The following is a 13148-nucleotide window of genomic DNA, read 5'->3' on the forward strand; positions in this document are numbered from 1 at the left end:
GCTACTAACTTTTGAGTTTTTCTTTCCTGTTTGTAGTGATGTTTAATCTTTCCAAGGCAGTAAATAGAAGTAGTGATATTATATACTTGCTTGTAAGAGGATGCACACATAGCAGATATAAACAAAAGTGTGATATTACATTTCTTAACAAATATGTCAACAGTTTAAATACATTGTGGTGTTAATAAACCAACACCACGTGTGTTGATGTGACCAATAACAGGGCGATTTGCACTTGTATTGTTCACTAAGATGCTGTACAGGTGTAACCCAACAGTTCTGCAATGTTTCAATAAATAAATTATATCATAATAATTCTATTTTTGCATGATATGGCTTGTCTGCTTTATATCTTGGTTAATTTCTGTCATCTCTTTCCTTGACACAAAAGAGCAAAGAAAAAAATGAAGAATTACATTTCCTATATACAAAACATTTTATGTAATCTCATGAAAATAATGTTACTGTACTGAGATATTTTATGTCCATTTTTAATGATTAAAATTTTCAGATTTCCTTAATTTAATTAAACATAAGGAACTAGTTAGCTGTGTGGGATGGACTACAGCTGATGAGCTATATTCCTGCAGTGATGACCACCAAATTATGAAATGGAACCTTTTAACTAGTGAGACTACTCGAGTAGTGAAACTCCCAGATGATACTTATCCCATAGATCTTCACTGGCTTCCCAGAAGTGTAGGTGGGAAGAAGCAGTCCCATGCTGAGAGCTTTGTTCTTACAAGTTCTGATGGTAAGTCAATTAAAGATACTTATAATGTTATACCACTTTGTGCTTATGTCACAAACACTCACAGAATTATTTGCATGTAAATAATCTTCAATAAAACAATTTCAAATACCTATATAGGAGTTGCACTGATGTAACAAAATAGATGTTTCAAAATTAATACATTGTATTAGTATAGTTTTCACTGATACAACATTATTAGACATACTTCTGTCAGCAGATACATAATTGTATATGTAAAGTTAAATTCTGTCATATTTCGCAGCTCGTTTCCCATTTGTCTATTTCGTTATCCAGTAGCTTTAAATATGTCTGGACTACTCACCAACATAGATCCCAGATCACTTACAGCTATCAAAACAGAAGATACCGAAATTGCTTAATTGTTATGTTTAATATCAACGTAGGCTATATCTTGGACATACTACAAGAACACGTCTCATATCTGCTTTCTCTGGAGTCTTGAATGTCCCTCTGAAGCAGCTAGTTCTGGCTGTCATCAGATCTGTAAGACTAGTCTGTGTGTCTGCTATGGTGGCAGACGTGTATACACATATATCTGCTGTGTGCTGCTGTGTCTCCAGTGTAGTCGTGTACCGGACTGGACTTTATGACGGTAGTGACTGTATTCCAGTGCGCGGATTCTGCTTTGTGGAAGGGAAGCAGGAGCCAGGAGGTTTGATGATTGCTTGTTTTCTTTCTTCCTCCCCAAAGAGACGTTAATTTTTGTCCAACTTAAACACAGTCAAAAATTTTTCCTGTATGATGGCAAATTTTTCATATCCCTGTTTCAGTGAAGAAATCTTAGGTAACTAGTTTCATTATTATTTTACATTTATTATGAAGCAGTCCATTCAAGTCATGTCAGACTTGTCTCCTTTCTTCCTGGTGCTGCAATTGGGATTATGATCCATGCCATTGACAGTTTTCTGCATATATTTTCCCTTTCTCTTCTTCTCTTATCCCTTTTCTTTGTTAAGTAAAACACTTGGATTCTACATTTTTTTAAAAGAAAATATGAAAAATAACAGCAAAGAGAAATTTTCATCCACCCCCTTTTTATTTCTGCTGTAAAGAACCTACGGTGTGGAAAGCCAGTAATTTAGACTAGGGTGTTTCTTCCTGAACCTGTCAGTTTTAAAACTAAGACTGCAAGGTGTTTGATCCTTTATGAAATCTGCTTTTATTTTATCTTACATTGACCTTGTTATTGACCACGAGCCTGCTGATGGGATGTTAGTTTGGGAAGGGTTTCTAACACTTCCATGTGGTGCATCCAAGAACATGGTGAATGGGGGACTTGGAAAAGCTCTGTGACTTGCTTGCAGAAGTTGGGCAGTCCTTACATAGATCCTAACATCTTGTACCTTTGTTTTATTCCGTTGAAAACTCAGTGAAAGGTTTCAGAATAAGTCAATTAACTGTCCTGCTGACAGCGTTAATTATGTGCACAAAGAAGCGGATCACATGAATCTACTAAACGGAGTTTATATTCTTCTGCCAGCTGTCAGAGGTCTTGGTGGTAAGGCTGCGTTCCGACACAAACGGCAGCGATGGGAGTTTCTCAGCAGTGAACTCAAAGCACTTCGCTGCTTTAAATCCCTGCCAGCTCTTTCAGGCAGAACAGATCGTGGTCAATTGTAGAGTTCCCATCAGAATAATAATGGCCATCAGTCCCTGACCTTATCGATCGCTTTCACGGGGACCTATTGATGGTTTCAGTGGGACTGGTGGATGATTTCCAGTTAACTTCTGCCCGGGTTGTCGCCAGAACCTTGGATTTGTGGGTCTAGTACGTTTCCTTTGTGAGGGCTGCTTGTGCGCCTAGCTTCCCAGAGGGCCTGGTAGGGAATAGAGGGTTTGTTACTGGGTATTAGCAGGCCGGAGCTGGTGTGTCCACTGTGGCTTTCTGTATGGATGGGGAGAGATAACACGTGCTTGAAGAAGGCAGGGAAAATTCATTCCTTGCATGAAATTTTGTCAATTTCTCTGGCTGCTAGCAATGGTTGCACGTTACAATAAGGAAGGATGAGAGTTCAGTTCACAGACTGGAGGCCACGATCTCTTCGAGGTATTCGGCATGTAGATAAGGGCTACAAATACCTTCATGAAAAAGATGACTTTAGTCCGGTATGCAATTTTTTTCCTCTCATTTTCCTCTGGGTTTTGTATCAGTAAGATACATGAGGAAAAATAAATTGTATCCATAGATTAATTGAAAGGTTGAAAATCTGGTTTTACTTTTTTCAGAAATCTTAAATAAAAAATGAAAAAAGCACGTTCTGGTAGCATCCCTTCTGACATGCTTTAGTCTATACCCCATACAAATTTAGGTAAGGTAGCAGTTCTAGTTGATGTAACATCTAGTAGGTAGGGGTGCCCTTCTCCTGCAAGTGGGTTAATTGAACTGCAACAGAGCTGCCCGTTAGCAATAAAGAGTCACGAATAACATCATGTATAGGTAGGGCCCCGAATCTTATCTGGGATTTGTTAGGACTTTTTAAGGCTGTCACTTAATTCTTAGAGGTTGGGATTACTCTAAGTGACTTAAATCAATTGCAGGGGTTTATAGTGAGGGGTTCTTGCAGCCTAGCAGATGATTCTTGTTGCTGCACGAGATTTTAGTTGTCTGACCAACAAATTCTAAACCAGTCCCTTAATCTTGATCTGCATTTTCCTTGATAAGACTTTTTTTGTTCATTTGTAACTTTTACCAAACGTATTCTGTCTAGCCTAAAGTTGTCATTTTGGGATTCTAGCTAATGTTGGAGTACTTCGTAAAGATTTCAGCTGCAAGGAATAGAGACAAAAGGGCCAGGAAGAATGCTGTCTCTTCCATATTAAAAAAATGGGGGGGGGGGGGGGGATTTTTTTTTTTATAAAACATGTAAACAATCATGTAACTCTGTCTCAGAATCCATATGCACTTGAGAGTCTGTAAACTGTCATTGTCCAGCTTCTGGAGATCAGCTTGATTAACTTTCACTTTCTTTTAATGCAGCTGTTTCTTGCATGCAGTATAAACTAATTTGGCTGCCTCTGCCAACTTGCAGAGGGATTTTTTTTATTGCTCAGTGGAATTTTTTTTTCTTTTTACAAACACATAGGCCCTTTGGATTGTACAGTTCTCGGCACATTCCTAAGGCTTATCACCTTAACGGTGTTACAGCTGGAATAGGTACTGTCCATTCAAAGTCTGCAGTCTCCTGGCCTGTCCTGTTTCTCGGGTGACAGAAGGTTGTACAGAGCAGTGGACACCCTGAGGTAGGAGGGTAACATAGGATATTGCATAAGGAAGATAGGATGTAGTTTTTATTAAACTGAATAGAGTAAATCCCAATTTGTATATAAGCTTCGAGTCTAAATTTAAAACTGAATGAAAAAACTGACCTAGAAACTTCTTTTTTCCTGCTCCCTAAGAAAAGAAAGAAAGTGGGACTCCATGGTCAGACTCGGAGGGGGCTTGCTGCCAGGTAATCAATAACTTTGGAGCTAGCTCCAGAGAGACAGAGTGCCCTCCATCCCTACAATTTTTATGGAAAGGGGCAGCAACGTGATGAAAAAACACTGAATTACTGAACGCCATAACGAGGGGGCAGCTGTGGCACAGGCTGGTGACAGTCCACATGGAAGAGTTGTCACCATCCCCGCAATGCTGGGAGGATTCAGCTGGACTCCCTTCTTAGGCAGTAAAATTTGATTAGCTTTGCTAATCATGGAGTTAGTTATTTTTATCGTAATTAATTCATGTTTTTTGTCTTGTATAAGTCAGCACTTTATCTGCTTTCTCACAGACTTTTTTTTTTAACCTAGTAGCTGTTGTTCAGACTAAGGGGTAAGCTCCTAGCAATGAGTGGTAAATTCAGCCTGAAAAGTTGATTTTTGGAAAACTGTTCCTGAAATGTATTAGTCAAAAAAAAATCACAGTTTTGTTCAATTTTACCCAATGAAATAGAAATAGAAAAAAACAGTGCTAACCTAATTTGGAGAAGAATAAATGGAGATAAATCTTGATGCAGAAATTTTCAGTTTTTCTCCTACTGTAACCTAGCACTTTTAATGGATATAACTTATCTTGCAAAGGTTTGTTTTTTTTTTTATGCATGTGTGAGTGAATTACTGCATTGTAAGTGTATAATCAAGTTTTGTTTCTGAATTACTTTTTTTTAATAGTAAAATTTGAAATTTTGTTTAGCTACTACATATATATCATGCCTTATGTGTCAAGCCTGCAATTTTCCTGCAGCAGCTAATTCGTCTCTGTGATAAGGATTCCTGGAAATTTGCTGAATCTGATGGAAATTGAGTATAATGTCTTTACAGGGTTGCATTTAATTCCTGGTTCAACTCCAGATGTTTGTGAAATTAGAGCAAATGTAAATTTAATCCTCTTGGGTGTTCTTCTGAGTTTCATCTCTTGTGGGATATTGTTCTTTTACTTCCTACTTACATTGATTATGTTACTACTTTATTTACAAAAATAGAGAATATGTTCAGTTTTATATTGGATATTAAGCACAAATCATGAGGGAATAGACCTATTTTTTTAACTCTTTTTTTTATTAATAATTTTGCATTAGGTCAGCATTTAAGAGTCTGTGAAAAGTAATGAACAAAACATACATCTTTTTTATCCTGTATTTAAATAGGCTGCTAATCTCCCACTTGAAATTCCTCCAGAACTGGAGAGTCACTTTAGGCTTGAGGACAGCTTCTGGCTTCAGTACTTCATAAAAATCAGGGAACAGTATTTTACAAATCTCAGATTTAAAGTAAGGTTAAGTTGAATCACTTCTATCTATTCCAAGCATATAGCTAAAATTTTCCCTTTCTTAATTGTGTATAAGAAGGCAATAACTTCTATTTGAAAGCCTCTACTACTTGAATGTTAAATTGAAGAACAGAAGAGAGAAGAAGGCAGAGAAATCCATTGAAAATTGCTTTTGGAGCAACTTCCATGTAAGAATGCAATGAAAAAAATGTATTTAATGAGTCGCATTGATTTGACTATCATAAGTTGTAAATTCATGTTGGAAAAGTAAAGAAATTACAGAAATAAAGATGACAACCTTGAAGATTTTGATTTGTGCTTAGGTATTACTGAACAGTTTTTAAACACACGATCCTCTTTCCAGATGAATTCTTAGCACCAAAGATGGACCTGTTTTTATTTGAAAATGTATTCTTTCCTACTAGGCCACAAATTGCTACGTTTTATTATTTGGAAGATGCCTTGTGAAAAAGTAGGAGCTGGCAGACCGGGAAGGGGTGCAGAAGATGGATCAGCGAGTTGAATGCCTCCCAGTGTCACAGGGCTTTATCCTGTACAGTGACATGGCCCATTGTTTTCCCGATAATGTGACTTAAACCCAAATACTCAGTCGCTTGCCAACTGTCAATTTTTTTGTTGTTCTTTGTTTTTTGTTTGTTTGTTTCCTGGTTTTTGTCAGGTTGCGGGGGCGTCTTAGAGGAGTACCGAGGCCTTTACTGAGTGGTAATGAAAAGCCAAAATGTGTAGTTCAGTGTGTGATCTTTAAAATGGTCTGTTCAAATAAACTGATTTATACAAACCATTCTTTTTCTTCAGTATTAAGTCCTTAGCTTGGAAATCCTGCATTGGCAGAGAGTTGGCTGGATGCTTGTGCCTTTTTGTTTATATGCTTAAAATGAAGACAAAGCGTAATTGTACTCATTTGAATAATACTAGGAAGAGCGCTGATGTCCGCCTGATGTTTATTTACTGACAGATCTACCAGAATGCTTTGTGTTTGCTTTTAGTCTGCTTTTGTTTTCAAGTTTTGTTTTTGTTTTGTTTCTTAAATTGAAGTGCAAAATAAAACACAATAAAAGTCACTTCAGGCTCCTGGAAGCGCAGGCCGCTTGCACAGTAGCCAAGATTGGTGAAGTTTTTTTTTTTTTTAGTGTGTTTAGTGTGGTGGTGTCTAAGGTTTTACTTTCTGTGTGGTTCATAGCTAACTCCACTCTCACCTGCACACACATACTTGCCTTGATAACGTGTTTCGTTACTAAGATGGACAGGCTTTTAGTCTCTTTTTCTGCCCCCAGCTCCTTGTGCCAGGCCCGGCCCGTGCTGGTGGCGCAGCCGCCTCTGCCTGCACTCAGCTGGGCCCTGTCTCACTGCTGCTGGGGTTTCTAGAGATGCTCCTGGCACCTCTGCTGATGGCTTCCATCATCCAGTTACTTCAGGGGCCGTAGCCTACCCTACCAGCTTCCCTGAGGTCAGAGAGCCTTCCTCCACCTCCGGCAAGAGGCAGCCGACTTCTGCGCTTTTCCGTAAGGAGCGCGGAGCGCTGAGCGCAGCGGTGCTCTCCTGGAAGCTTTCCCGTTAGCTGGTGACTGCTGAAGGGTCTTTTTGCTGATGTCAATATTGTAGTTCCAGCTAGGTATCTAGTTCTTCTGCACAGGAGATACCTCATTTTGGCAGGTTAAGCTGCCTTCTTTTTATCCATTCCTCTCCCTCAAGCTTGTCATAAGGGCAATGACCAACGAAAATACCTTTGGGCACTTATTTCCACGCCGTTCTTAACTCAAAATATGCCCCCCCTTTCTCTCTGCATTTTCTCAATACGTTCTGGGATCCCGCTATTTAACCAGACCAGGTGTGGCCTGTCCTATAATTCATACTCCCAAGCAGGAGGCTCATATGTGTATGTTATTAACGGAAAACTGATCCCATCTGAAGTGACGGAGCATTTGCGTGCACTTGGTGTGAGGTAGCCGTGTAGTGTTTATTTCAAAGAATTCTGCTCACGCTGAAAATAGCTTTTAGGGGCTTACTGGCAGATATTAGATAAAATAATTTTAAAAGAGTTTTGGTTTTAAAGTAGTTAATTTGAGTTGCTGAACTATTCTAAGCCACACATTTGTTCTGCCACATGTTTCCAAGCCCTCCTTTGTCTGCTCTTTGGTCCAGTTTAAATTTGATCTTCCTGGATTTAAGCAACATCCCTCATTTGGAAAGAAAGACTTCCTCATGCTTCTGTTGAAATCATTAATAGCTTTGTTTTTTGGCTTCTGTGAATTTCCATAACAGCCCCATAATGCAAGCAGTAGGACTTCCTCAGAGAAACGCGCTCGCTGATGGTCAGATTGTAGGAGCTTTTCCATTATCCTTTTGGTGTTGAGTGATTTTTCAGATCTTAAAAAAAAGAAAACCCAAGGACTCTGCTGGGCTGCAGCGTGCGTACCTCTGTTTGTTAGCTTTCGGACAATGAAATAACAGCAGGCGGCTGCGTCCCCAGAGAAACGCGCACACTTTAGAGGGGCACAAGCAAAATGAGTAGACAAAACAAAGATTACGTATACCAAAAGGGGAAAAAAAAACATGTTTTAGCTCGTTTACAAATGTTTCTTCTGCAAAAGTTCATTTGTTTGGGCTAATCATAGTTGTGAACAATGTAATTGCGCTTTCTGTTCTTGTTTCTGTTGGTTTCTTCATCTCGTTCTGCGTGTGCATTGTTAACAGAAGAGAAGAAAATAAACACCGATTTGCAAAAATAGGTACTCAATTTCTGTATTGAACTTTCGTTTAGGGAAGTTCCACTTAATTTCCAAATCGGGAAGAGTAGAGAAAAGCGTGGAAGCCCACTGCGGAGCCGTGCTTGCAGGAAGGTGGAATTCCGAGGGAACAGCGCTGGCCACAGGTAAGCGCTCCTGAGGAAATGAAGTGGTTTGAAAACTGAAATAACAGAAGAGAGCTCGCAAAATAAAGCCGTTTGTGTTTTTTTTCATATACGTAGATGATATGCCATGAAGAAGTGAAAGGGTACAAAAATGTAGTATTAAAATTTATGAAACATTAGTGCGTAATAAAATGTGTAGAGCATGAGCTTTACACTATAGGATAAACCCAACAAAATGTTTTGGAAACATAGCTTAATCCCTGACATATATTTAAAAGATGTAGTCCCAGATTTCTGGCAGGTATTCTTCTTATATTGAATTTGAATGAATAAAACTGAGTCTATTAAAGTGTTCACATAGTGGTCTAGCTTGAAATTCTCTCCCTTGTGAGAAAGGGGGGAAATGGAAACACAAAATCAGTAACAAGTAAAGTGTGCCAAAATCAGTTGCATTTTTTTAAGTCTTTGTTATCACTCGAGGTATTATCACTTTGTTTAATATAAATTAATTTTGTGCTGTTTGATCAATGATGTTTTAGAATATGATTCGCTACCTTAATACAAAAGTGAGTAAAAAAACATTTCTGTTTTATTGTGATGCTGTTTATTAGAAGTTATCCTATTTACTTGAAAGTAAATGTTTTTAATATCAATGCTTAGAGGCTTTTGTAAATATTGAGTACTTTGTAAAGGAGAATACTTGTGTGTTTTTTTCTTGTCTGTTAAAAAAAAAAAAAAAGGTCGCTAAGTTGGCACGTTTATACCTGCACATGTCATTGGAGCTTTTGGGCCAGCAAAGTTTACTGAGGCCTCAAGAGCATCTTCGATGTTCCTGTGCAGCTCTTCCTTGACTGTTTGGAGTGGCGCAGTCTAGCTGCTGTCTAATTCTTTTCTCTGTCGGTGCTGGAAGAGTGATCTCCTGGTGTCTGCATCTCTACGTGTCTTTTTTTCCCCTAAATCTTTTGGTAATTAATTGCTTTTGTCACTTTCCTCAAGAAAACCTATCTTGATGTTAAGGGGAAGCTAATTGTGTTTCCTGTGATAGACTTCTCCTTGATTTCTGCTGGTGTCAGAATTTTCTGCAGCCTCCTGTTGATCTAGCACAGCTGATTTCTTTGGACAAGATCCAACTCAGTCCAGAAGTACTGAAGATAATTTTGGATCTGCTTGTTTCCAGACTCAGTCTGTCTCTAAAATGGTGCTTTAAGGGACTCCGTCTGGCATGTTCCTAAAAATCCCAGAGGGATAGAAATATTGTTCTTTTTAAAGGCAAATTTGCCTCAGGAAGTTCTCCAAAGAAAAAGTCAAACTTGCCTTTCTATTTTTTATTTATTTATTTTTTTGAAAAACTGCATGATGCTTATGGGGAATGTGTGAATTCACCTCCACATCCAAATAGCGCACTCTGAGGTCAACCGCTCTTCTCCTGCAACAAGAGAGTTGAATAGAGAATCGGTGATACTGTATCAGTTAAATGTTCTTTATGGCTCTATTTTTACAGTATCAAATGGGCACAGGATTTTTTTTCATTGTGTTTGTTACACTTTTAATACTATCTAAGAGGTAAATCTTCCATATATAAAAACCTGAAGTCTGGAAGTAAATTATCTTCAAAAGAAAGAATGGCATCAAGGGTCCAGGTGCACCTTTTTCCCGATCAGTCGAATCAGGGGGATTTAAATAAAGGCAAAGAACTGTGCATTTTAAATATGATAACACCTTAGAAAATCTCTGTTCTTTTATATGTACATAACTAAATCTGCTGTATAGCATATAAGAGTTTTGATAAGTAAATTAAGTTTCTTGGTAGCATGCAGTTATGTTATGAAATTTAAGCCTTCCAAATTGAGCCCCCAGTTATCTTCAGTTTCACCATTTATCAACTGTGAAGCCTCCAGTTTAATACTTAAAATCTGCGCCTTCTCTCTTTGGACTCTTAAGAGATTCATTTAATCAGCCTCTGGGACATTGAACTGTAAATAGATGCAGACTACTAGCGATGCTAAATAACAAATACGTAACTTAGAGTACTTGAATAGGGATGGACTTTCTCTTGCTAGGAGCAGCTTCAGATAAGACCATAAGGAGTTTCAGGAGAGGAAGAGACTTGTTGATAACAGCAGAAAAGGACTTAAATATTTTTCTTTAAAATACTATCTATTTGCATGTTAGGAAGACTATGTAAAAACTATATTACTTGTGTAAAGATCCAGGCTTATTTTAACTTCAGTACTTCCCAATAAATGCCGTAAGTTTACAACTGCCACGATTGTTAGACTTATTACTGCTTTTAAGTTGATTTCTGTGATAACTTTTCAGTTGGTGAAGATGGGCAAGTGAAAATCTGGTCTAAAAGTGGAATGCTGAGATCCACGTTAGCTCAGCAAGGTAAGTTAATTTTCTTAAAGTTCAGTTAGATCTTTGAATTTGAGGCATCTAAAATATATTTTAATAACAGATCCTAAGCCTGGTTTGGTTAATGATCTTTAGGCCCAGATAATCTTCACTAAAATTAAAGATAAATCATGGCATTTTTCAGCAAATATTTTCAAAGCAGGAGCTTCTCTGCAATGAAGAAGAGCTTCTATTATCCGTTTTGTCTTTTTTGAATATCGTATCTCTTATGAATTTTTTTGTCAAGTGATTATTTTTTTTCAGGATAGAGCACAATCACCTTTTCCTACTGACATGCTAACTACAACCTGTAGAAGTTTCTCAGTGGGTGTTTGCCTTTTGTTTTGTCTTGGGCTGGATAAATTGCTAAGATGTAAGGAAAATGGCAAAAATATATATTTAATTTTTATTACTGAACTGTGATTAGAAGTTCTGAGTATGAAATAGTTTGTTATAGATTCCAGTTCTCCTGTTTTGTTTTTTTTTAATGTTTGCTTTTTATCTGAAATGGTTTGTATTCGATCCCTCCCTCCAAACAGTTTTTTTTATATGATAAATTTAAAGGAAAAACTGTGTAGCTTGAATTTTCAATAAGATATTTTTCAAGAAAAAAAAGGTAAAATTAAATGTACTGTTGCAATATTTTCAGACAATAGTTTCAGTTCCACGCTAAGGATTCTGGAGAGACTAAAGAATTAAAAATAAGAAGAATCAGTTTTAAATATTAAGCCACAGACTCTTACAGCAAAACTGAGGAAAAAAAAGTTACTAAGAGCATTGCAAGAATGCTTGAAAGATGCAAAATGTATATAGGTTAGTTCCTCTGCCCTTTAAAACTCTTAACAGCCCTATTTAACTCAGTAACTAATTGAATATATGCAAACAGTCTTACAGAAGTGAAACCATTCCTGTACTTCATTTCTTTGTTGAACTGGGGCTGTGGAGACCTAACCTTGATCTTGGCTTTGCAACTACAGTTCTATGCATAGTAGAACATTTCAGTTATTTTTATTAAATCAATTTAAAATTACATTATTGTAAAAATACAACAGTGCAAGCTGAAAATACGTATTTATACAAATGCAGTTTGGTATTTTTGAAATGCTGTTTTCTTATAATTACAATTTCTAACATTTCTGTACTATTTCAGTGAAGATACTGAGCTAGATTTTGTTTTTCAGACTTCATACATTGAGATCATGTGACCTTTTGACATTTTTTAAGAAACCACATGCACCTGGGGTTGGGTTAAATGTCAGACCCTTATCTCTTTCTAAAACAAATTATCTAAATTCTTTCAACCTGTTGAAGGCATCTTAACCACAGGAGTGAATGTAAAATGTATTTCAATTTTGTTGAGGAAGTTCATATTCAGATGTAATATTTTTTTTCATGCTTACAATGTAAAAAGGTAAGCTAACTGAACTGTGACTTTTGGAAAAAAATGCTTGAAGCACAAACTCATCTTTATTTTTCAGTTGATATGTTTCAAGTTTTTTTGTGTGTTTTTATATGCTTATTTGAGGTTTCATGTAGATTCTAAAGTAGGAGACATTCTAGTTTGAAATATGCAAGTTGAATTTCCATTGATTTGTTAGAATTTCTGGTACGCTATAAGAATTGGGTCTGCTTGAAATAATTATTTATGTATTTGTGTTTTAAGATAAGGACCTATGAGGCTCCAAAGCCCTTTAAACGTGATAGGATCAGATTCCCACAGACCATTCTGTAAGCTGCTGACATACCTAAGGTCAGAATAGGATTCTGCAGAAATGTGTATGTTGTTTAAGAGGGTTATATTGGGTTTGAGCTAATTTTTCACTTCATTATCGATAATCTTGAGAAATGCAAGGATTACTGTTGCTAACATTCTAGTCATTCCACTCTTTGTATTAGGAATAAATTTTCAGGCTCTTATCTTTGGTTGATGGTCTACGTGCCTGTTCTATCTTTGGATTTTTATTCACTAGAAAAACATGAACATATATTTTCCCCTTTTTTTTGCTTTTTCGGAACTTATATGGAGTGCAGTGGCCGCGTGTCCTTCCGTTGTGCCAATGCACGGAGTCAAGTTCGTGTGAGCCCACGGCCTCTGCTGCATCCAGCCTTTGGCCATCGTGTGCTGCTCTCGTTGCTGTATTGCTCTTTGAGCACGAGCTCGCTTTTTCACCCGTAGAGTATCTTCATCTTCTTCCTTTACCTTTCTGGCTACTGGAAGCAAACTGACAACATCTGGACTGGAAACAGTCTAATTACAAGGTGTTATGAAGTGGAGCTTACTTTTTAGGGGACAAACTCAAAATGTACTCAAAATGACACTCCTATTATAGAGCTGCAATAGAGACATACGTTGTATGAAT

The 13148-nt window shown here is 37.4% G+C and overlaps 1 protein-coding gene across 2 annotated transcripts in view; it reads left to right on the top strand.

The window, feature by feature from the left end:
• Positions 1–13148, top strand: part of IFT80 (intraflagellar transport 80) — a 47271-nt gene that overhangs the window by 2406 nt on the left and 31717 nt on the right. The window contains exons 3-5 of one of the 2 annotated variants that reach the window (XM_083847956.1): positions 532–754; positions 8305–8415; positions 10714–10782. In XM_083847956.1, coding sequence (XP_083704082.1) covers positions 532–754; positions 8305–8415; positions 10714–10782 — 403 coding nt within the window. Of the gene's footprint in view, positions 1–531; positions 755–8304; positions 8416–10713; positions 10783–13148 lie in introns of those variants that run through there. The other variant, XM_083847957.1, reaches the window with a different exon arrangement.

This window comes from Anser anser, assembly GCF_964211835.1.
Source record: "Anser anser genome assembly, chromosome: 9".
Lineage (NCBI taxonomy): Eukaryota > Metazoa > Chordata > Aves > Anseriformes > Anatidae > Anser > Anser anser.